General features: G+C 47.4%; 1 protein-coding gene and 1 long non-coding RNA gene across 5 annotated transcripts in view; one reads left to right on the top strand and one right to left on the bottom strand.

The window, feature by feature from the left end:
- The window catches only part of LOC102555284 (uncharacterized), a 218096-nt gene that overhangs the window by 75882 nt on the left and 116287 nt on the right, over positions 1-25927 (top strand). The window lies entirely within an intron of this gene.
- The window catches only part of Trpc7 (transient receptor potential cation channel, subfamily C, member 7), a 121798-nt gene that overhangs the window by 54808 nt on the left and 41063 nt on the right, over positions 1-25927 (bottom strand). The window contains 1 exon segment of the mRNA NM_001191691.3: positions 3584-3748. Coding sequence (NP_001178620.2) covers positions 3584-3748 — 165 coding nt within the window.

Below are 25927 nucleotides of genomic sequence, written 5' to 3'. Positions count from 1 at the left end.
CCAGCCCTGTCCCAGCAGGTGCCTGCTGCCTGCCTGCCCCTAGGGACTGGGTGGCAGAAGTGGTGACAGTGTAAGATGAGCCCTGTGAGCAGACACACAAGCTCCTTCCATCACCGTGACTAGGAAGTTGAACTGTGATCTCCTGTAGCCTAGGCCTGCTTTCTGGTAGAAACAAATGCAGGGGGTGAGCCCTTTGTAACCTCTGGTTGGTGCCTGGACTGTGAAGGGCGGAATCTTTCAAAGCTGCTGAAGCCCTGTTCTCACTGGATGCTTGTTTGGGATGGAGAGGGGAGTTCCTACGAATACTTGGATATTCTTTCCACCCGGAGTTTCGTGGCAGGAAAGATTGGTAGACGGCACACGGCAGAGACCTCAGGTTGGATTCTAGAACTGTTCCATTTTCCTGCTTGACTTCCGGGACTGATTTTGGCAAGAGCTGAAGAGCAAAGGCTAAGGATGAGGAAGTGGCTTCTCCTGTCACAATTTTAACTGGACTGCAGCTCCTCGACAGAGCCATGATGCTGACTCCTCCTCGGCCCTACCTGCTGAAGAGACACTGCCCGAGGTTTTGGCAGGCACACGACCTAGTGGAGCATTCGCAAAGCACTGAAGCTGGCTAACCCACAGGCTAGTCAGCCACAAAGGCCCTCGGGCACAGGAGCACTCTCTGAGAGGGATAAAGATGTTAAGAAACGACTTAGCTGGATGCTTCCGTTTTTAAGTACTCACTGGCTTCACAACAGCCTTCCTGGCCGTGTCGGCCATGTTGGCAATGGCAGTGAGAAATGAGGAACAGAATCTCTATTATTTTTCCTTGCTTCTGGAAGGCCAGTCCCAAGCCCATGTTTGCACTCGCCCTCACCTGTACACACCTGCTGCTTGCTAATGCTCTCCAAATGGCATCAGTGAGCCGGACTTCCATCGATATGCTCAGCTGTGCAATCTATTTAACTCCCTTCCCCGGAAACTCCCCCAAACAGAAAGACAGGCTCAGGGGTTCAAGAGGAAGTTAACAGTGAGTTCATCTCAGAAGGCCAGTCAGACAATCTCTGTGTTGGTGATTAGGACAGTAGCTGGTAGGAGGAAGATGCACCAATGGGCTGGGAACAGAGCCTCCTGACAGCCACTAGACATTGATGGACATGAGCCAGCTGATGAGACGTGGCAGTGACATTTTACAAGTCAGCTTATAAACAAATATGGCGGTCTAACATCTGGGCACATGATGATGTCATTGGAACATGGAATCCCTGGAATGGCACTGTGTTCTCCATTCTCTGTGAGGCTACCGAAATAGTTATCAAGGCTGTGACCTCACTGGAAGATTGGCCTATTAGATTCCTCTGCAGTGCCCTCCTCCTGGGAGGACATGATATTCTGCACATCAGGAGCCTTCAGAGAGGCTGCTTTTGTCACACATAAGATTTGACCTCTTTGTAATTCCCAGCAACATCTCTGCCAAACTTGAAAAGGTTTTTTTTTTCTTTCTAAGTGGTAAAAGGAAAGACTAAAAATATCTCAACTCTTTTATCTGTCCCTTAGCTGCCTCAAAGCAAGTTTGACAAGCGCTTTAATGAGGGACTCTTTCCTTGTAACGAGTGGTAGCACTGAGAGCCATCCCACGTGACAGACCCAGGCCTGTCAATCACTACTCACCGTGCTCCCCAGCTGCTCGGAGACCTGGGAGTCTAATAAATATGCCAAAGGAACAGTTTGCTTCATGGTCAGCGCTGTTTACCTCGAGTGGTCACTGAATGGTTTTGGAGCACCAGATGTCAATCAAGTTTTTGAAAAGAGGAAAGGAAGTCCCAGTCAAGGGCTAAATCATCCGGCAATAATTTCCTCTGTCACCTTCCAGAAGGTTAATGTAAGTCTGACCTCCTGGAAGGTTAATGTAAGTCTGACATCCATATCTATGTTAGCTTTCTGCACTCACTAAGTCTGGATATCCCCAAATGCCCTCCCTATAAACATAGCTTTTAGACGCAGGGTTGAGCATGTATATATTATTTGCTAAGTCTCAGCCCTACCACAACTTTAAGAAGAAGTAGAATCTTTCCCAAGGTCCCTGGGCAGATGGCTCCTGGGAGACAGAGGCTCTCCGTTTGCTAGTGTTGGCAGGACCTGGGCTCTGGAACCTGTTACAGTCAGCTTTGTTGGGGTAGGAAGAAGGGACAGGGGGAGGGGAGTAATATATATATATATATGTATATATATATGTATATATGTATATATTAGCTGGAGAATTTCAACTTAGAAGTCCATGTCATGAGGCTGTCATAGAAGCAGAGCTCTCAGTAGATGTTAAGGCCAGACACAGCAAACACAGAGTTCAGTCTTGGGATTCGCTCTCTGTGGGGGAGGAAGCCTTCTCCCTCTCTGGCACTGCTTACCTGCACTGAGGTGCTGAGTTCCTTGCCTGGCTGCTTTGGTGGCTGTGGCAGCAGCCTGAATTCTTGGACCCATCATTCTGTGTGCCCGACCTGTGGACTTGACAGGAGTGTCAACTCAATGGCCACACTGCAGCAACCGCACTAGTGGATCAAGCTGTCTGTGGAGCCAGTCTCCCTGGAGGCATGCTCTTTTCCAGTGAGTGTTGGGTTTCCTAAGCTTAATTCATTTCAAAAGATATCACTAGATAAACTTAGTTTAGGAGTATTTAAGACAGTCTTAAACCCATGGACCATTGTTTCAAGGCTTCTTCATGGTTTGGTCTTTTGGGTAACAACTCTTCCTGCAGTGCAGGTGCTTTTGGGTCCTAATGGCTGGGCCCTGAGGAAGGTGGGACCCACAGCATCATGGGTGTCAGAGTGCCTATGGGGCCTATTCCTCTTGTCACTCCTGCCCTTCTGGTATCTTCCTTAGGTAAATACTGAGTCCCATCCTTCTGGATGTCCCCCAACCCCCTGCCTTTTTCTCCTCATAGTCTATTTAATGTAGACAAGAACCTCTTGATGGAGGAGGCTAGGGAAGTAAGAAGGATGTTGTGAGGAACCCTCCAGTTCTTTCTAGCTTCGGAACTGCTTCTTGAAGCACATACGTTACAATGTAACCGGGAGTAAAATGAACTCTCCCAAGAAGATGTAACCAAGAGAAAGCTCTTGGGGAGCAATGGCAGTTTCTACACCATGATGCTAATTAGTGTCCTGTGAGCTTAGAGGACAGCCTCAGCACCCTGGAGAGGGAAGGTACCTTTATCTTCTATTCTGTTATTGATCCATTCAGAGGTACCTCACACACTTAAAATATCCTATCTCATCACCCCTGTCTCTTTAAAAAGAAATAATTAAAAACAGACCTCGAGGCTTTCCCCGGTTTGTGGATCTTCTATTCTTGTTTGTATACCGGGACTTCACTCCCTCCCTCCCGCTCCGTACCTCCTCTCTCCCTCCCTTTCTCCCTTCTTTTCTTTTCATCTTTCTTTGTGGTGCTGGGGCTTAGAGCATGTGTTGCAGGCAAGTGCTTCGCCCAGCCCCAGCTCTGTGTAATACGTGAACAACACAGAAAAGGTCTGCTGACCTGAGAGATGCTAAGAAAGGAGAAGAAATAACTGGAAATGACATGCACCCTAAGCAGTCTGTACCTTGCTGCACGGAGCAATCCAATAGGCTATGGCGAGAAAAGGGAGGCCTATGGAGACTCCAAAGACAGCCAGGAATTTCACAGCGATAGACTGTTGCCGTAAGCCTGAGAGATTTTCATACCACATGGTAAGCAATTGCTGCTGACAGTTAGGGTGGGCAACGAACTGTAAAAACAAAAACAAAAACAAAACAAAATGCAAACAGGAAAATGGCGTCATAGCACTTGAACAGTACACAACCCGAGAGGAGCATTGGAACCTGGGAAGCTGTGGCAAGCACGGGAGGGCCAGCGTGGAGGAAAGTGGGACTTCTGACCCAGAGATGTTGAGTGACTAAGTTGCTACTTCAACCAGAGGGCCTGGAGAGGACTCTCTGCCCAGCTTTGGGGTAAATGTTTGTCTCCACTTCAGGCTGGCCATCTGATCGGAGAGACTTAGCTCTGCATAGGGCTCTTCAGGAAGCAGCACAGAGGAGCACAGAAGTCACTAATAGGGTTTTAGAGTAGGAATTTCAGGTTTGAATTGTATTTTTTCATTTTTGAGTTCAGTGCCCATGGACAAGCTACTTAACCCCAATATTCTCCCAGGCAAAACAGTTTATCAGACTGCCTCGGGGATTAAGGTAAGGATTACGTTTCTGTGCAGCTGAGGGAGATGCGCACAGCACCTCCAGAATCGTGGGAGGAACTGTACAGTGCTCCCTCACTGGCTCCTGCTTTGGGCTGGGCCTGCTGAGTGCCTTTGTGCTAGAACACTGAGTACAGTATGCCTCCATACCGGGCCCTCCTTTGGGGACATCAGTCACCTCTCTCAGCATGACCTGTTCTTGGAACTGTCAGTTCTATAGCTAAGTCACAAATGAACGTCTAGTGGGCATTTATCCCCAGCTGGAACAGCTATTGGACTAGGGCCTGCTGCTTTGGCACTCAGGTATCTGGGGTTCTGCTGAGAGGCTGTGTACCTGGCAGGAAGTTCCTGTAACTGGGGCTACCTGGCCACCTCTTTCCTACTGCGTCAGCTCGTTCTGCAAACAGGCCAGTTGAAAGGAGAAAAACGAGAGTGAGGGGATGAAGGGACCATGGTGGCAATTGTCCTGTGGGGGCTTCTCCTGCACTCTGCCCACACGTGCAAAGAGACATTTTGTAGATAATTTTTTTTTTAATTCTGCATGACCTAGCACAATGGCTCGAGTTGCTGTGGCCAAAGCATCTGTATTCTGTGGACAGTTATTGCTCACCCTGCCATCTGTTTAGCTGACCCCGGGTCCTGGCCAGAAGAATCTTATAATAAGCAATGTTTTTTTTTTTTTCTTTTCTTTTTTTCTTTTTTTTTTTTTTTTTTGGAGCTGGGGACTGAACCCAGGGCCTTGCGCTCGCTAGGCAAGCGCTCTCTGCTGAGCTAAATCCCCAACCCCAATAAGCAATATTTAAGCTTTAAAAAATCCTGGGAGTAGAAATCAATCCTGAGAACACTGATGTCGTCATTTATCTTTCTCCACGGCAGAAGGAAGGAGTCGACTGGCTTGGCAGGCCTGTCCTTTGGCCCTGCCGGGGACTCCCATGAGCTAGAGAAGACCCAGCTTCATTCACAAGCTTTCCCACTGCACAGCCCAAGCAATATGTGCCATTCCCTGCCCACTGGCCTCACTGGGTATTGAGGGAACACGTACAGTGACTGACTCCGAGAAATACAAAACATTCCACACGAGAACAATACAGAACATTAAAAATGTTCAATATGGAATATGGAGCATCCTCAGTACAGATGCTTTCCATCCTCGGAAACTTACAACAGGTCATCTGTGAGGACACTGGCAGTGCGCGTTCGACCCCCACGATACTGCGGCCTACAGCTGCAGCGAGGTGTTCTTGTCGTATTACTTTCGATTCACAGCCACCATGGCGGCCTTCCCTTCCAAAAGGCTCTCCTTGATTGAGGGAGGAGCCCCCAAGCCAGCAAGTGCTATGATAACCCATTTCCTTCCAGCTAAGGGCAACAAGTGACAGGATGCAGATGCTGCTGGGGTTCCCAGAGTCTAGTCCTCCTGGATCTAGAGTGGAATGCTGGCCGAACACAGTCCTCTCCAGACTCCGTCTTGGAAGGGGCAGGTGCTGAAATGGCCTTGCTCTGGAGACACAGTCTGAATAGGAGGAGAGACTTAAGCCCCTGAAAGCATCTCAGAGGACCACGTGACCCCGCCGCGACTTTCCACACCTTGCTGCCCCGGGAGGCTCTCACTACGGTCACAGCATTAGCTTGTGGAAAGAGCCTACTCCGTGGTTCTGAGAAGGTGGGGTCCATACATCTCCATGCTCTCTTGCTCACCGAGGAGGAAGACAGTGGCCTCCACTAAGAGAAGGGGACTCTTCTGAGGCCCTATCTGCCTCTGACAAAACCTTCGCTGATTTTCACAGCCATATTTATTTCCCCCAGTGTAGCAGCCTTGCTTCAGATCTGCTATTTATCTGAAGATGGGCTTTGTACTCTGCTCCCAGTAATTTGACAGAAGCTAAATAGCTGAAGCCAAATTGATGCTTGCCTGTCTGTGGGCACTTTTCTCTCTCTGGCAGGCCTTGGAAGACAACTCAATGCCATTTAGTCCAGTGTGTAGCAAAGAATTTTGTCCTGTTATTCTAAAGCACAGAAAGCTATCATCCCCGATCCGAGGGTACGAGTAAGAAATAAAGCCCACCTTCAGGACACAGAAAATCTGTGCAAGGCCACATAACAAGGAACAGAAGCTGATGAGCTTGGGTGGGGGAGGAGCTTCAAAGGTCAGAGAGGGGCCAGGAAGAAAAGCCCACAGCTAGAGGAGGACGACTCAGAACACTGCCATTGTCTCAGGCTGGCTTCCTTTGTCATCCAGTTACAGAGGTCCGAAGCTTTGCCTGAGCCACTCCCGCCCGCCCCCAAGCCATACTGGCCCAGAGCACAGCAGGCTTCTAGGAAAGCCCTTTCGGGGAGGTGCTGATGGCACTGTCTTCTTGTCTTTCCCAGGGATGTGATCTCCATTCTACAGAACCACGAGTCTATAATGAGCTGCAGGTGAGCCTGTTAAGGTGGTTTACATGAGGCCTCACCACTCTGTGAAAGAAATGAAATCCAGCTAGACAGTCTCTTCAGCGAGTGGGTAACAGAGGCAGCTAAGAGTAGGTAGACTACAGGGGGTGGCATTGAGGTCAGTTCTCTACACTGGGCAGGAGACTGGGATTCACCAGCTTGGGAATAGGACCCTGGGGTCACGAAAGACCAGCTTCGCATGGTTCTAGTTCTCAGATCCATCCCACGCCAATGATCCTAGCAGCTCACCTGCACCACATTCATGATTAATGTAAACTTTATATCCAAAGCTAGTTTCTGCTAAAAACCTCCTTTATACGTAATCGCTCAGGTGCTTCTGCAGTGCTGAGACTGTACGGCTAGCCCGCGAGGACCCCTGGCGTATTGGCTAAAGCTTGAACCTCGCTGTGGTTTTAGTCTGCTATTTTTCTTTCAGATCTCAAAGGAAAATTCTTCCCCTCATCATTTTCCCTGCTTACTTTTACCCACAAAGAAATGTCCAATGTTTAAAAATAATAATTGTAAAGTTGTCAGAATACTTTAACTACTTATTAAATGGGTGCGTGCGTGCTGCGTGTGTGTGTGTGTGTGTGTGTGTGTGTGTGTGTGTGTGTGTGTGTTTCTGGGATAATGACCCCCATGGGCTGATACGAGGCAGGTTAAACAAACCACAAGGCTTTCCTTGTGCTGGGCAGGTAACTGGGGACCTATGGCCAGACTGACTGGGCTCTAGGCCTTGCCAGATGCCAGAGGGTTGATCTTAGTTCTTTCCAAGCTTAGCTGTGTTCTTTAAAGTCCTCTAAAGTGTCCCCTCAAGCTAGCCATGAGTGGGTACTTAGGGAGTTCTGGAAACAGGACCTAGTGTTTCATGAAAATGCAATAAATCAAAACAAGCTGGTGGCTCTTTCCCCTCTCCCACCTCACTTTCTCTGTTCCTTCTTGGTCCTCCTGTCCTTCTGTCTGACCTCTGTCTTTGTCTTAGGAGAAATTTTCTTGAGGTGTTAATGTTTCTGGTAGGTCCATGTCACCTAAGCGGTAAGTAAGACACTCTTCTATCACTCTGGTAGTTTCCACTGAAAGTGGAGCTTATAATCGAGCTGTTCCCTGGTGTGGCAGGCAGGAACCACATGGACTGTGTTCATCTGACACACATATTTACTGCTAGAGGTCATGAGCCCCGACCTCCCCCGTCTCCCCTTCCAAATGGAAAGTCCCACATGTTGCAGGGAAAGGAAGCAGCTATGGTAGGGCCATGTGACTTTCACATCCCTTATGGATGGATCTTGCTCTCAGGTCCTAGGGTTCACCTACACAGTAAGGAGATGTGGCTATGCATGCTGTACTGAGCTGAAAAGAGACTCAGCTGGAGAAGAATTTTATGAACTCAGTGCTCGTGTGGGGAGAATCCTTTTATACAGATATCCATCAAAGACCCTACTTTAATAATGTCTTATGTGACTGGGAGAGATTTTCCTCTTCTTCATCAGCATCACAAAGGTCTGTTCTGGAAACAGAGAAGACAGACAGGGCAACAGCCAGCAGGTTCTGTTCTCCGTGTGGAGCCAACGTGACTTAGAATTGCTCTGCAGTGCCGCCTCCTATTGGACCACGTACAGCACTGGGCTCCTTGGCAGCAATGTTCTTCCCTTCCTGTCTGGAAAGTTTTTTGGTCACACTCTTGAGTCATGGAAGCGAAAGAGTTGGAAAGGCCTACTGTTCACTGCTTCTGCTTGTTTGCTTGCTAATTCAGTCAACAAACCTTTTTCCAGAGACTCCTCTCACTGGGCATTGTACTCAACACTGGAAACAAAGAAAGAGTCCTGGGCTTGAAGTAGGACTGCACAGACATCAACAGTGTGGCCAGCCAGTAGAGTGTGGTTCAGCGGTGGGTGGCAGTGGGATATTCACCAGTTCCTGAGCGGGCTGCCGGTGACGCTGGAAAGGGTGAGTTATTTCAGACCGTGGATCATCATGGGTGCTCCTAATGCCATTTCTCACCCCCTCCTCTCTCTCTGCCTCTGTCTTTCTCCGACCTAGTTAGTTAGTACCTTACGCTTCACATGCCCTGGAATCCCACTAGAATCTAGTTGCTTCCCCCCATCCACACGTTCCCTTACAGAATGCTGTCTGCACCAGTGCTGTCTGCATCAGTGCTGTGGTTGACTTCAGATTCCAGGGAGGACCACCCTGACTCAAAGTCTGTAGATGTGCAATCCTGAGCAACTTGCTCTGGGCTTCGTGATCTGAGTGGTGAAAATGCCCCAGAGTGCTCAGCATGACCTATAGCTCAGGGTCGAAGGTGGGCATGGCTTTAATGCTGTTCCTGAGCTCACTGCGGCATCTCTGTGGTCCTCCTCAGCACTATTTAGATGGTTCTTCTACCTCTTCGCTTTTAGCTTCTGCCAGGGAGGATGCTTGCTGAGTAAGTTTGGCACAGAGCATGGGCATCGGGCAACATGAAATCTGAACGGCACCAGACTCTCTCTTGAGGCTCTACTGTAGACAGCATGTTACACACAGTTCTCACAGAAACCCTCCAAACTGGAGACATGTAAATGCACTCATGCTCTAGTGTTTTTGTTTCCTCCCGGTGTTTCACTTGAGGAAACGAAGGCTGGGCCATCCCAAGTGGCTTCCAGGCCTGGGAGAGCTTTCAGGTTCCAGCCACCGTCTGACTCCACACTTGAGTTATTTCCATTCCAGTTCACATGTTGAATTCTCTTCTTCTGGTTGACTTGGACATCAACATCTGCTGCTCTTAGTTCCTTGTCATAAAACAGTAAAAAGCAAAGAAGCAAACATTTACTGGGAACTCGCAGTGGATCAGGCCTGTGATGTTCATTTCACAGATGTGTTTTTCACTGATTCCTTATCATCCGATGTTGGAACAGTGATGCTCATTTTAAAGCTGACAGCATTGGAATACAAGAATGTTGAGGCAGCACTGACATTTGCCCTGAGTGCTGGCCTATGTAACTAATCATGGCCACATTCTTACTCTGCCTCTCCCAAAGACGCTTCCTGCATCTTCCTAAGTCAGGCCACTGTCCCATCCATCCCGACAAGCTTGGCCTCTGACTGAGCTGTGGATTTCAGTCCTGTTACTTTTCCATCCAGAGAGTCTCCTTTGGGTATCTCCCCTAGGTGTCACTTTTACTCAAGAACATGGGCTCTGTCCTCAGGGTGGGGCAAGGGGCAATTTCTGCCCTTCTCCCTCTGAGGAACAGAAGGGTGCTAATTCCTTACATCACTGCCAATGTTTGGGATGGAGGGAAGGGATGGTAAAGAATCATGCTGGCTGGGTGAGGAAAGCAATGACTGACAGGAGGGAAGGGTGAGGAAAACAAGGCCAGGGGTTGCTATTGGCAATGTAACAAAAGGACACAGCCAAAGCCCCCTGTGTTCACTCTGCAGACCTGGTTCCTGGTGATGCGGGGGCAGATGTAATTCTTCCTGCCCATGGCATCACATCTGGAAGGAGCACATGTGTGCACGAGGCTGCAGGGTTGCTTGCCTCCCAGGTGTGATAAGCAGGCACATGTCTGAATCTATGTCTCCACAGAATTTATTTTTTACTGTAGGAGCATATCAGATTGGAAAGCCACAGAAATGGCAACCTCTTTAAGCCACCAAGGCCATTGATCTGAGTTGATGAGCTTGCCAGGAGGCAGCTCATACTGCCGTTTGGAGAGATGGCCTAAGAAAATTGAAGCACTGGGGGAGATGAATTGGAACTCAGTTCGAGGAGATTTCTGGTTATAATCTGAGGCTCTTAATTATGTCTGTAAGTCCACCCCACCCCATCCCCGCATTGTTTTTTATAGTACTAAATTTAAACGTATTCATCTCCTGGTTATCTGTATATCTCTGAGTCGTTTGTTGTTGTTGCTGTTGATGGGTAGGAGGTCCCATTCTGATCATGTCTACATGTGCTTCACTAGACTGCAGCCCCACCCTCACCCTTCACTTCTACACTTCCCAACCCACCCAGCTCTGGCATGCTTCTTGGTTATTTCCAGAGCTGAGGGGCCTAGCATGCAGCTTCCTCTGAACATTCTGGAATTCTACCAGGTAGCAGGCGAGGTGGGTATCTCTCATGGTCATGTACTTCTACAAATATTTCACCTCACTCATTCATCTCATTGCTCTATCCCTATTTCCTGGCTATAGCAAAACTTAATGCCTATCTCCTACTTCTCCTTAATTCCCAGCTTTTAAAGTCAACTAGAATTATTTGCACTCAGGTTGTAGGTTGGCGTATGTCTGTGAAGACTGTACTTGTGGCTCATTATCGCCTCTCAGAAATGGTTTTCTGATGAAGACTCATTCATGAAACAGCCTATACCCCAGTCTCAGAGGTGAAGGGACAGAAACAGATGACATTTCACTTGTTGCAGAGTAGGGAGTGAGCTGTTTACTGAGTGCAGGTGTCCTGGCAGGAGGCTGAGGCTGGCCTTTAGAGATGAGCAGAGTGCTGAGACTTGCCAGTAGTACTCTCCATAGCAGTGAGCCTAGAGGGTGGAATTATGTGACAGGGTCTCTAGTCAGGTTAAGTTGTCATGGCCATAGTCCCAAAGACCGTAAATGACCACTAAACACTTGGGTGTGCTTTCAGTGTCACAAAGAGGTCATTCCACGTAACTAAGCAGCATTTTGTTCTATTCTACTGGGAGCTGTGTCCTGAACTGACATTAAAGGAAAAGTGGACCCACTCCTAGGAAGCCCTCTTGGGTTGTTTGTGGTACTAACCATGCTGAACCCTTGTCTCTAGGCAAGCTCTGTACCTGTTGTCCCCAGGTATGACCTATGTCTTTTGTCAAAGAAGTTCCATTTTGTTTTTCCCTGGTTTAGTCATAATCAGCCTTCAAGGTCTACTTTCCTGTCTACCTTCAAATTGTCCTTGGTTCCCCAGTCCTAGAAATGTCTTGAACTCCTGTGGTTCATATCAGTGGTCCGCTCACTTGCTAACTGCAGTGGTTTGAATGAGAATCCCTCCCCCAAAGATGGACATGTTTTAATACTTGGTCCTGAGTTGGTGGAACTTTTGGGGAAGGATTAGGAGGTGTGTCCTTGTTGGAGGAGGTGTGTCACTAGAGGCAGACTTTGGGGTTTCAGCAGCTCATGCCATTGCTTGTTATTGTGGATAAGATGTGAGCTCTCAGCTACTGCTACGGCGTCATGCCTGCCTGCTCCCTGCCATGCTCCCTACCGTGATGGTCATGGCTCTTACCCTCTGAAACTGTAAACCTTCTGTAAGTTGTCTCGGTCATAGGTCATAGTGCCTCTTCCCAGCAATAGAAAAGTAACTAAAAGACAGCAATCACAGGTCGTAACTGTCAGTGTGCATACTCGTGCTTGTGTAGACTTATGATTTCCCCTTTGTAATCTGGAAAGACCCTCCTGGCTGTATTCCCCCAAGAATGTGTCTCCTTAGGAATAGGTGTTCAGTGGGCTTCTGATCAATGGATGGGATGCACTTCTGTGTCCTTCTAGGATCTTCTGCTCATGATTTTCTTAGTGATTCATCATCCGGGAACAATTTCTAAATATAGCAATATTTTGTTACTCAGGGGTTGGGGAACACTGTCTTCACATCTTGACTAAACAGCAGATATGGAGGAGTGATGGAAACCAAGCCTGGCTTTTGTGTGGTTGTGCAAGAGAAAATTAAATTGTGAGTTTAACATAGGGTTGATTATTAATCTTTTAGATTAGACGAGAACTGCTTACTTTCTCTATATGTAGTAGTATACTACCACAAATAGCATCAATTTGATATTTTAACATTAATTCACTACACATTAATTATAACTACAATGGTGATAAAAATAGTATTCACTGAACATTTTCTAGGTCAGGCCTTGTGCTTAGTGGTCATTATATTGTTTAACCTGTGTTAATCTATTTTCAGGTACTATGGCAAAAGGCTTGATGCTGGATACTTATAGAGAAATGAGTTTTATTTAGCATACAGATTTAGAGGTTCTAAGTCTAAGTTTGTGTGCCTCTAGTGAGGTATTTCTGGTTGTATCACAGCATGGAGGATGGCATCAGATGGGAGATGGAGAGACTATATGGTATGACAGAAGGGCGGAGAGCCAGAAGGCAGAGGGGGCTGCCTTTCTTTAGTCATAACTTGCTCTTGCTAAATATTCCTGATCAAAACTAATTAATCCCTTCTGAGGGTGATTGCTCTTATGACCTAATTCAGTTGGACTGGGCCATCTCCTCTCAAAACTGTCACACTGAGGAACCAACGTTCTGGCATATGAAACCTAACGAGAACTCCCAAACCATCTCCAAGGCATGAAGACCCTTCAGTCAGCTCCTTCAGATGGGAATTGTTCCACCCTTGATTTTAAGTATAGGGGCCCAAGACACAGAAGATGTTACTAGTAGCCAGTAACTGGTAGCCAGTTAAGCAAGTAATTGTTTATGACAAGGTCTCGTCTTCAATCCGGGCTAATTTGACTTTAAATCCAATATTTAAAAAAAAAATTTCCCCTATATTTCTAAAAGGTAGATTTGGAATCCAACAGACAAGCCAAAACAGGGGAGTAGTGATTTCTCCAGGTCTACATGGGTGGGGCCTCACTGCTGAACAAGAAGTGTCTGTGTGGGCGGGGCCTTGTCTTTGAACATGATATAGAACTCTTGTCTCTCTGAACCTATTCATTCACTGGTCAGCCAACTCCCAGTGTAGAGATCAGGAATGTTTAAGGGAAAGGCTCAACGCCAGTTCATCTCCACTCTGCATCCTCTTAGAAGGAGCGAATCATCATGCTAAAGGAAAGGTCCTGGGCTCTGTCTCCTGTCTATAAGGAAGAGAATCAGGAACTGGTTTCCTAACAGATCCAGTGCCTGATCCCTGCTCTGCCCGAGCCTCATGAAAAGTCGTGCAGATTTACAGCCTCAAATAACACAACTCAACCCTCATGGCCTCGGTGAGGCCTAATTAGGATCTCAGAGCTCTAGTCAGTCCCACTTGACACAGCTTACTAGGCAGAGCAGTGGTTCCAGACAGTTCCTTGAATCTGAGTTGTGACTGGATAATTGGCCGGGTTGTTGGTAGCACTCCTGTGACTGTACTGTCCTTGTCTACAAAGATTCACAGGGTTAGGGCGTGCTCGGGCTCCGCCCAGCTGCCAGTCTCGGGCCCACCGTGGACTGTGAATGGAACAAGAAACTTCTGTTCGGGGCTGGGGATTTAGCTCAGTGGTAGAGCGCTTACCTAGGAAGCGCAAGGCCCTGGGTTCGGTCCCCAGCTCCGAAAAAAAAGAACCAAAAAAAAAAAAAAAAAAAGAAAAAAGAAACTTCTGTTCTCTGTGAGGAGGCCATAGTCGGTGCTAACTCAGAGGCACCTTCGTGGGCTTGGAGAACACTGGTCTAGTTTTTGATTTATGGGACAATTCTTAATATCTGCTGATATATTTTACTTCATAATTGTAAAACACTTCTGTCATGCATTAAACTTTTAACTAAACAAAGCTGTCATTTCTTAACAGAGACATTACATTTGGTGGTTTTTCAGCAGAGAATGAAATTTGAGCATCAGTAAAAGCAACAGTTTTGTTTTTTTTTCTTTCAAGCATAATTCTTGACTCTAATTCCAACACTTTATCAGCAGGAATGTATACCCAAGGTTATTGATAGCAACATGGGAAATCTGCATGAAATTTGTACCTGCGTTTAGTGACAAGAAAGAAGGCAGGCAGACTGGCAGTGCTTTCAGAAAATATAAACCGTAGCTGTGACTAGCATAGAGATTCCAGTCTAGGCTGATGGGGCTCAGGTGCGGTGGGTGGATAGACCGTTTTCAAAACGACTCCCTTGTACATCAGATAACATGTTAGGTTGGTTGCACTGGATGAAAGAACCCGTGAGAAATCATTTAGGGGTTATCTCTTAATATTTCTACGTTTTCCCAGATTTGCCGAGCAGCATGTGCATGAGTCAGGAGTGATGCATCTGATCAGCTTTAATTAAAAAAAAATCGTGTTTCATCTTATGTAATTGCTTTAAAATTATACTTTAAAATTACCTTCATCTCCCATGAATTTCTACAACGATGCTGACTCCGGCATATCGTCTTTGCCCACATTTAGTTCTCTCGACACTTATTTTTATATATGGTTTTACATTCGGCGTGCCCTTGGGATTTAGTATCACCATTTTTAAAATTTAAATTTTGGGTTTCTCAAACTTGCCAAATGTGAGACCAGTGCCAGTGTTTGGACGGTGTGAGCTGTAAATGTTGAAATGACGGAACTGACATTGGTTAAGAATTAGGACTGATCAGGGTGTGACCCCGATGCCCTAGGTTTTGCCTGCTAATGGATAAACACATGGTTCATTTGGCTGAGTCATCCATGCACACAGTGTTTTCGTGGTAAATACCCTTCCATACCTAGCACACACCTCTAGGCATAGAAGATAGAGTGAATAGGAATAGGACTGTCTAGGCTCTGCCTTTGGGGAGTTTATTAACTCCTCAGTCTTGATGGCTCTAAGTCCTTTCAGACTGAGTGACAATCTGATCAATGCCTATGTATTCTTATTTATTTATTTATTTATTTATTTATTTATTTATTTATTTATTTATTTATTTTCTTAACCATGTTGTGTGTGTGTGTGTGTGTGGGTGTGTGGGTGGGTGGGTGTGTGGTGCTGGGGATCAGACTCAGGCCTTCACACGTGCTACCTAAGTGCTCCACCACTGAGCTACACCCCAGCTTCCCGTTTCCAGGTCGCTCCCCCTGCCCCTAAGTACACTGCTCAGGAGGAGCCTCAGGTAGGCTGCTCCAGCCCCAGGCAAGCGGCTGGTACCCGGCAGCTCTGCATCCATGCTCTGCCATGCTCTGGCGGCTCCCACGCCAGCCTTTGGGCCTGGACAGATCCAGACTGAGTCAGGCCTCTGCCCACTGCTCTCCAGGAGCTGATTTTCTGCAGTCCTAGGCGTAGCGACATCGTGCCGCTGGCTGTTGAAGTCTTTTGGACCAGACTGCTCCTTGGCCGCATGGACGCTCTGTAGAGGAAAGACAGTTGGCCGCTCTCCAGTCTCCTGTCTCTCCAGCTCGACTGTCAGTCAGAAATAAATGCCCGCCTCCCCTCCCGTCTGTCCTTTCTAAAGGGCAGTCTGTGAACAGAGAGCTGCTGGGAGTGGTGCCCCAGGCAGACGGACAGACAGGTTCTACTGCTTCACAGCCTCTCTTTCTCAGGGCTTGGGTTTCCATGACTCTGCTTCTGATCCCCCAGGCAGGGATTGCTGCTCCCTCTTCCCTTCTCAGTCTATATAAATTAGCCCTCTGGAAGCAGAGAGTCAGTTCTCCTCTTTGCCTGCAGGCAGCTCTTGTGGCTAGTTGGAAGGGAGGCTGAGGAGGGCCTGAGGGCTCTAACTTTACAGCTGCTGCTCCTCTTCCTCAGTTGGCTCTTGGCCAGATTTGGTATTGCTGGGAGTTTTCCTCCCAGGTTTTCATGGTCTCTTACCCCTTGGCACCATTCTGACTAATAAGTAGACCTGGTGCAGGCAGAGCTCAAGTCCTCTTCCCGCAGCTTTGGGCCCATGCAAACAATAGTGCATGGACTGTCAATGAACGCCTGCTCTTCCAAAGCCACTTTGCATATGAAGCGCATGCTTTTAAGGCATTTTTAAGGAGCGTTCCATAATTCCGTATGTTACATTATCCTTTCATACTCTGGCATGTTGAGGAGATTATTGCTTACCAGTGATTCTCAACTTTCCTAATGTTCTGACCCTTTAATACAGTTCCTCATGTGGTGGCCTCCAAGTACAAAATTATTTCATTGCTATTTCATAACTATAATTTTGCTATTGTGATGAATCATAATGTAAGTATCTGATGTTCAGGATATATGATATGTGACCCCTGTGAAAGGGCAATTTGACCCCCCAGAAGGGTCACAACCCACAGGTGGAGAACCCCTGGCTTAGACCAAGAACTTGGTACAAATCCCTGAGTGACACTTAGTTGATGTGAGTTTATTTTGTCTTGGTCATATATACCATGGTTACTCTGATACTCAAGTCTCCCATTTTGGACAGCTTTTATTGTTCTCTCCTCCTCTTTGAGAAATGCCAAAATTCCTCACACCTCAAGCACTGGGGATGTTTCTGTCCAGGGCATATTATGGCATTCAGGTGACCTCTGGCTCCGAGTTTTTAGATGTCAAATCAGGACGTGATTATTCAGTATCCAAAACAAGATCTCAAGGACATTTGGGTTTGCTCTTTGAAGAGTAGGTTCACCCCTTTCTTTCAGGGAGTAACCTTGACATGGGTCATTTGTGATCATGCTTGGAACGCTGTTTTTGCTAATCTACAGTGAGTATAATTTCCCTCTTTCTCACCATGGTTATGTTCTTCAGAAGAGGAAACTGGACCTAACCACATGCAATTTGTCTAAACATCATGTCCTTCCATTGAATCCAGCCAGGCTGGCTACAGCATCTTGACTCTTAGGATCTCTGAGTCTAGACAAGGACACATCCAAAGGAGCTGAGTCAGCGCTTTGCCAGTGATCAGTGTCATGGAGTCCCACAGAAGGGGTACCTCATCCAAGTTGGGATGTGGAGGCATACAAGGAAAGGTTTGCCGAAGCGGTCATTTTGTTCTGAGCTGAGACACCTGCGTACTAGGCTTACCAAAGGATTAAGAAGGGCAGGCCGATGAGAAAGAGCAGCCAAGCACTCGGGCCTCAGAAACAAGCGCATCTTAGCTTGAGTCTTGCCTCTGGGTGTGGCTGGCTAGGTGTGATCCTGATGAGTCTTGTCACTTCTGAGGTGTGTCTACTTCACCTGACAAGTGGAAGCAGCATTGAGCGCATCAGATGACCATACTTAGAGCAGCTTGCATGACAAAGGCCATGGAGTGAGAGCTGTAAGGCGCTGTTACAGCTGCTGTTACTGTTACTGAAGCCTAAGAGCTTGCCATGTCACGTAGCCAAGGAGATTGGCACCCCTGAGGTACTTATGAGCCATGAGAGATAGCATGAGTCCGAAGCCTTGGGCGCTAGGAGAAGTTGCAGTAGACTCTTTCAGGGGTAGACCAGATACCCAGAAAGGAAAATTTCATGTACAGACCTGCCCCCACTGCTATTCCCTGCTGTACCCTATGCACTAAAGAGCAGAGCAGCATCCTCTAAATGACAGCACCAGACAGTCTCAGAAGGCTCCAGAAGCACCTGATTCATTGAGCCTGCCCAGTTGACAGTGATCATTTATTGCAGTGTCCAATGTCCTGTTTGCAGCCTCTTTAAATGTTAATGATCAATAACATAATTATGATGGGGAAGGTTCCTGGGCTAGTTGTGGCTTTAATTAAATTTTCAAAGCCATCTGGAGCTATGCAGAATTATTTTATGTTTCTTTCCAGACGTGGTTTGGGAGGCCTCTAGTCATACAGTGTCAAGCCTATATCAGAATACTGTTCCTGTGCTCTTATATCCAGTAGGGGAGATGTGTTGGCTGTTGGGAGATTCTTGTCATCTCCAGCCTTTCACCACTCCAAGGCAGGCAGGAGGAGTATTTATCAGGCAAGGAAGCTTCTCTCTTAAGAACTGAGCCTCATGTAGCCAGCCAAAGTGCTGACTGGCTATTGGTAACCTGGTACTTACCTACGTTGCACCCTGCCACTTTCTCCTGAGGTCCTGCCATCTGGCCCTACTGACCTCCCCCCTAAATCTGACATGCCCCACAGCCTTCCTCAATTGTCTGTTTAAAATGGGATCTTTTCCTCTACTCAGACCCTCCATGATGTCCGTCTCCACTGTCTGTCTGTCTGTCTATCTATCTATCTTTGTGTCTGAGTTCATATGCATCACATTTTGGCCTGATGCTCATGGAAGCCAGACGAGGGCATCAGATCCATGGAACTGGAGTTATGGATGGCTGTGAGCTATGGCGTGGGTGCTGGGGACGGAATCTGGGTCCTTTGCAAGAGTGGCATGTTCTTCACTGTTGAGCCATCTCTTCAGCCCCAATCCTCTCCTCTGCCTTTTGTCACTTAGCTACTACTTGAATTGGTTTTTCCTTTATTATCTTTAGCCATGCTAAAATACTAGATCTTTAAGAGTGAGGTTTTCGTTAAATGCTATCTATAGACACATAGCAGACACAGCAGTTTCTCAGCAAATGTCTGTTAGATGCTTAACTCACATGGGATTTTCAGGGTGGTGCTCAGGAAGAGGGTGGTTGTCGTCATGAAGGAGTTTTTGGTTCATTGTACTGATCTCCAGGCATACTCCACAAGTAGGGACTCCTAACTTTCCTCCTGAGGGGGATGGGATTTCACTGGAAATGGTAGTGTAAGTATCTCCCTTTCTGATTGCTCTGGAGCACTATCCTCACAGCTGTCCATTGGGAGGTGGTCTAGTGCTCAGTGATCTATTTCGGTCAGTAGAATGTGGCTGCATTTCCTATGATGCTGTAAAGCTCGCAAGGAGTGGTAATTTGCTTCAGTCCTGGGAAGGCTCCTTCTTGGAAGGTAGCTGCCACGGAAGATCATTAGCTCAGTTCAGCCCCCAGGAATATGGCTGGGCAAATGGCCCAACCCAAGAGCTTCCTAGCTGAGCCCTGCTTGACTTCCTGCGTAACCGTGATCAGATGGTATGGTTGGTGTCCTAAGCAGGTAAGTCTTAGAGCTTCATGAAAAACGAGAACACCTTTCTTCAGTTTGCATACCCAGGATTCTACAGTTAACCTCTAGGAGGCATGGGCAAGAGACCCTTCCCCACCCCTCACTTCCTGCCTTCAGACTCTTCCTGTGTCCCACCTCCCCACTCTGCCCTCTTCATCTCAGGACCTCTCCATGTTCTTTCTCCTCTCTGCCCTCTAACTGTCTGAAATCGGGCTCCTGCAATTCTCTTAGAGTCTTTCTTATTTCTTCCTAGTCTTCCTTCTGATAGACGGCACCGTGACCAAGCTGCTGCTGGCCATGCCCGGAGCCACTCCTCCTTTGGTCCTGCATGTGCGGTGTGTGGTTGGTGTCTGAAAGTCTGCTTGGGAGATGAGCCTGCTTTGTTTTGTCAGCAGAAGACACATCCTGGAAGACAGGGTGACACGTTCGTTTTTGGTTTCCCTGCATGTCGAGGATGGATCTGTGCCTGCTGCTGTCACAGGCAGGTCACAGATCAGTGTGTTTGGGGAGATGCTGCCTCCTGAAGGACCTTGGAAGAGAGCTGCTCTTAGTGGAAAGATGCCTCCTGAGACCAGGAGGGGGGAAGGGTTTGGCAGTCTCCCGTGGATGCTACACACCAGGCTTCATTTAAACTTTCTTCTGGAGACAGCGGTCAAGGGCGTTCTTTGTGGAAGTTTTGAGTCTCCAAACCGCCTGACTCAGAGGGTTTTCTTCATTGGAGAGATGGGGTTCCTGTTTGCTTTGTACCCATCCCTGGTACATGCTATCCTAGAATACCATGGACTCTAAAGATACCTTGAATGATTACAGGGAGCCCTGGCTAGTCCCTGATGGTGGCGGTGAGCATTTGTAGTGGCTAAGGTGTCCACAGGAGAAAAGCACTGGTCACGGGTGAATCCTTGGGCCCAAAAGAGGATGCCCAACTCATGATGAGATAGGATTTCTTAGCAAAGCAGGTGGGGCACAGTGAGCCTGATCTACCTCACTAAGGAAAAGTATCGGATAAAAGATGCCCTGGATGACTTTGATGTATTGATTACCTTAATCCTTGAAAGAACCTTGTGTCATAAATATAACTTTAGCTCTTTGTTTTCAAATGAAGAAACTGAGGCCATACAGCCAGCATGTGAGACCAGGCATGCCTGCCACCATGGGACCAGTACCAGTAGTTCCTGAATTGGGAAGTTTCTTAGCTTCCAAATTCTTACTGGTTATACTCGCTCCTCCAACCATTCTATATACTTTATATATAAGTAAGATATATTCTTATATCTAAATAAGATATAAATATATATCCAGATACTATATCAAACTGTATGGCATAATAAAATTACTCTGATACCAGGTTTAGGTTAGAAAGAGCCCTCCTTTGTACAATGTACCATCTATTGGTAGACTCTGGTAAAGATTGACAGCTCAGTCCCTTGTCTGCCAGGCAGATAACTTACAGACCACTTCCTAATGAGCACTGGATGTGGCCTGCGACAGTTCATGAAAGATAGCATTTGTAAGGTACCTCGTGCCACCTTTGTCTAGAGCTTACTACAAGCTAGAGATTTATGAGCCAAGTGTTGCTGTCCCTACACTGGAGGTGAGAGAAGCAACGTAGAACGATTCACTCATGGTGACTGGGAGTTGTCACACCAGGGTCACACCATGGTTCTGGTGATTGTGTTATGTTGTGGTTTTCTCTGCATCATATGAAAGGGATTTTTTTTCAGAACATGCATTTCTTGGGGGGGGTATTCAATTATTTTGGGAAGAAATCTCTTAAAGCTTAATGTAAGGAGGTTCGGGATGACTGCACTATCTGCAAATGCGATATATTACAACTAGGAGGGACTCTGTGAGCCTGCATGCCTTTCCTGTTCCTGCGGTGGACTACTGGCCTCTTCTGGGCAGTGGTTTATTAACAGCTCAGGAGTCATAATGGATGCTAATGGGCCCAGTTGTTAAAAATCTGTCTTTGTAAAGCATCTCTAAAGATCTTAATTTTGCTAGATTTCAGCTCAGTGTATACCAAAAGAGGCTTCCAAATCTGCCGACACTGTAGCACTTCCCTTTTGCTCACAGAATGAGGCTCCTTAGGAAACCATGCATGGGGCTGGAGAGACGGCTCAGCAGTTAAAGGGCTCTTACTGCTCTTGCAGAGAAACCAGGCTTGGGTTCAATTCCCAGCACCACGTGGCAGTTCCTTACAGTCTGCAACTCCAGTCCCATGGCATCTGACACCCTCTTCAGGCCTCTGAAAGTGTCAGGCACACATGTGGCACACACATACACTGGGACAGGCACCTGTACTGGCTGGTTTTGTGTGTCAACTTGACCAAGCTGGAATTACCACAGAGAAAGGAGCCTCAGTTGAGGAAATGCCTTCCTGAGACCCAGCTGTAAGGCATCTTCTCAATTAGTGATCAAGGGGGGAGGGCCCAGCCCATTATGGGTGGTGCGGTCCCTGGGCTGGTGGTCCTGGGTTCTATAAGAAAGCAAGCTGAGCAAGCCAGGGGGAGCAAGCCAGTAAGTAACATCCCTCCATGGCCTCTGCATCAGCTCCTGCTTCCTGACCTGCTTGAGTTCCAGTCCTGACTTTTTTGGTGATGAACAGTGATGTGGAAGTGTAAGCTGAATAAGCCCCCCCTCCCCAAACTTGCTTCCTGGCCATGATGTTTGTGCAGGAATAGAAACCCTGACTAAGACAGCACCCCTACACACAATCTTTTTAAAAGATAAAAAGATAACCATGCACAATGCTACTTTAATTGAAGGTGACGGGGGGTGGGGGGCAAGGGTAGGATCTGATGAGAGGGGAGGGCTCCCTGTGCACCTCTGGGATACAGAATAAGAGTCCCCAGCTTCTCTCACCCCTCCACCCCCGCTCCCTGTCAGCAGACAAGGCAGTGATATAGGGTGGCTAAGGACAGAGTTTGGAATAGAGGCTTTGGAACCAGGTGTGTGTGAGTTTGAATCTGCACAGTTTCCTCCCAGCAGTATGACATGCTCCCTTCTCTGTTTAGGGGATAGAAAGGGTGCAGCTTGTATATGAAGGTAGGGTGTACTCTGTTACCTGTCAGAAAACTCCTCCATGTCCCTTTTTTTCTGAACCTCTCTCTCAAGTTCTGCCTTTCTTCTGTCTTCTGTCCCAGCCTTGCCCCATTTTTGAAGGGCCCTAAGGCCTCCCTCAGTGTTGCCCAGTTTTACCAGCAAGGTCTCCATTCTTGTAAATTGGCTTCTGCCCCTTCCCTTACACGAATCACACTTCTGTCAGAGTGATACAGGAATTGGAGCAATTTATCCTATGATTGGGAGGCGAGACTCCCTCTGAAGTTTCTAGACTGACTTTGTCCCTTGACTTCCAAACTCATATTTTCTACCTCCAAAATTAATAGCCACACACATGCCTTCCCTGGACACAGTCTTGTCTGCAGACTCCCCCACTCCCATTTTGTCTCCAACCATCTGGTTTATTTTCTGTTGCTTTGACAAGCACTATGGCCAAGAGCAAACTGGGGGGGGGGGGGATGGCTTATTTTGTCCTACACTTTGAGCTCATGGCCCAGCCCGAGGGAAACTGCTTAGGGACCTGAGCGGGGACTTGAGACCAGGGAGGGATGCTGCTTGCTGACTCTCCTAGCCTCGGGCCTCACTGTCTCATAAAGTCCAGGTCCTCCCGCTTAGGGCATGGCGCCTCCTCTAGCAAGCAGGGTTCTCCTATGCCGTCCACAATCAAGATAACGCCCACGCCTACAGGCCAATCTGACCTGGCAATTCCTGCTTCTTAGGCGGCTCTGGGCTTTGCCAAGTTTACAGTTAAAGCTGGGGTTACAGAGCCGTGTGCGGCATGGGTGCTGGGAAGCAAACTCAGGTTCCTGCAAGAGCAGTCAGTGCTCAGAGCTGCTGAGCCATCCCTCCAGCCCCTCGAAGCACTAATGGGAAACGTCATTAGCAACCTAGTGAAATTAAGTACACTTTAAGTGTGAACATTCCTCAACAGAGTAAATGTATACCAACACACTGGTTGTCTGCTAACATAGAAAGAGTAATTAGAGAAAATACAGAAAAACATTTCCATTCTAATAACGAATCAAATTACAAAATCATTTACTCTAAAGCTAAATGCACGTCAATCTGTGTCTGCACAGAGAAGGAATCGGGGGACTGAAAACATTAAAACAGCTGACGTCTGAGATAAAGGATCATATGCTCTTATCTGATATGGCCTTTCTCATTGTTTAGCATGTTATGTGATAAGCGAAATAAGTGAGACGAAAACTACAACCGCTCCCTGTCACAGAGCACAGCTGTCCTTCAGCCCCACCCCCACCGGCCATGTTGCTTCCTACCCCCCCCCCCACCAGCCATGTTGCTTCCTACCCTCCTCTCCCTCCCCCACCGGCCATGTTGCTTCCTACCCTCCTCTCCTGTTGCTTCCCGCTCTTGGAAGCCGACACTCACTTCTTACCCCATCTTACTTCTATGGGTTTCTCCTGACGTCACCCTTTTGACCGACTGTGAACACATGAGCCAGCCCCAGACTCGGCTCCTCTGTGCTGATCACAGACTGAGTTCCTAAGGATAAGACAGAGCGAGGTCGGCTTATCCTGAGACAATCTTAAGAAAATCTCTGCCTCTCAATCTCTCTCTCTCTCTCTCTCTCTCTCTCTTGTCTCTTTCTGTCTCTCTGTCTGTCTCTATCTCTCTCTATTTCTCTCCCTGTCTCTGTTTCTCTCTGTCTCTCTGTCTCGGTCTGTCTCTCTATCTCTGTCTGTCTCTCTGTCTCTGTCTCTGTCTCTCTATTTCTCTCTCTCTCTATTTCTCTCTCTCTCTCTCTCTCTCTCTCTGTGTGTGTGTGTGTGTGTGTGTGTGTGTGTGTGTGTGTGTGTGTGTAAGGAAGAGAGAAGACGCAGGAAGACCACTTAGATGCTAATACCATCCAGGCCTGATGTCACCATGGCTCTGATTATATTAACTGAAGCATTCACATTAAACAAACTTTTTCATCTGCAATTATACTTACAAACCTCCTTTCCAAGAATGATGCATTGTGGGACATGCTGGAAGGAATTTGCAATAGATCAATTCCTCATTAAAAGTCTAAATCTACGAGAAAATATAACCAAAGTAATGTGATTGAAATGGACACTTTGCTTAGTTATTAGAGCAAGTCAGAAGTCCTCAGGGGAGACTTCTAAGATCTTTTTGATTTATGGGGTAGAAATGACAATTGGAACATAGTAGGGTTTGTTTTGTTTTGTTTTGCATGTTGTGGTAGTAACTGCCCCTGGTTTGCATCTGCTCTCGGGGTTCCTGCTGTAAATGCCTGTCCGATTCTTTTCTCCTTGCTGACTTTCAAATCAGAATGTAACCCTGATCTGGCTCTGCCCATCTCAACGAGCACAGCACCCGATGGGTAGAGCTGTACGCACTGAAATTCTGTGGTGTAGGGAGCTTGGTCACCAAACAGAAAGTGTTTCAAAGACTTCTCCCTGCACACATATGTTTGTGTGGAGCAAACAGGTAAACAAGTTTAACAGCCTGCTAGTAAGAGAGGCCAACAGGAGTTCCAGTGGACTGTGTGTCCCCCTCATCCCATTTGTTGTTGTTGTTGGGGTGTTTTGTTTTTGCACACTGGGCAGGGCAGACTGTGGGGATGTGTCGATAACTCGGCCTATTGAGATGGAGCGTACCAGAGGGTCTTCCCTGACCTAAAACTCTCAGGCAAGGTCCCCACTGCTTCTCTCTGACTGCAGGATCCCCTGGGACTCGCCTCTCTGCTTCATCTAGGAGACTGGCGGGCCACAGCTAGTGGCAGCATTTCCCTGGTAAGCAAGATGCTTTTTCTATGACCCAAAGGACACAGTTGGTAGTAGAGAGATTGGAGATGTTGAGTCAGTACTCTGGGGTCAGCGTTGAATGGCATCTAGATTCCGCTAGATGTGGTTTTTGTCGTAGGCAGTCATTACAGGTGTTGGAGGAGCACTGAGACCTCTGGCTTCCCAGTGGACACTTACGATTCTGCCCAGTAGATTACGTGTAGGATGCGTACCATTTCCAAAGAGGCCCCACCTTCTGTGAGTTCATGCTCCCAAACAGAATCTCTTGAGAGGCTTTAGGAAATACTGATGTGCTCCCCCTTGAGTCTAGCTGAGCCTGAAGCTGGGTAGCAATCAGCCCTTGTCACAAAGCTCTCAGGTGGCTGTCAGGGAAGAGATGTATGACATCCTTGGGATAACCATAGTTCCTATCCTGGAGGCTTAGAACCCAGGGCTCCATGTGGCCAAGAGTCGGAAAACTAGCCCAGCATTTTCCAGCTAGGGGTGGCTTTTCCCCCACTGTTTTCAGAAGGATGTTGGAAATAGTCAGATGCACGGTATAGTTGAGGGGAGGTGACGCTGGGTGGAGGTCAGGGCTGCCACTCTCACAGTTCTCACAGCAAAAAAATGATCTGCCCCAAATATTATAAACAGTGGAACTGAACCGAGGGGCACTTATGTAGCCTGAGGGTGGTTCTGCATATAAAATCAGCATGGTGAATAGCTTCCACTGGCTAATCTATCCTGTATATACCGTTTTTAAATTAGATGATGCATGGTAATTAAGATCGAATACTATTTCTTAGCTTATGTGTTCCC

Source organism: Rattus norvegicus, chromosome 17 (assembly GCF_021556685.1).
Source record: "Rattus norvegicus strain SHRSP/BbbUtx chromosome 17, alternate assembly SHRSP_T2T, whole genome shotgun sequence".
NCBI classification, from domain to species: Eukaryota; Metazoa; Chordata; class Mammalia; order Rodentia; family Muridae; genus Rattus; species Rattus norvegicus.
The sequence above is the reverse complement of the archived record's forward strand: the minus strand, read 5'-3'. Positions and strand labels throughout refer to the sequence as shown.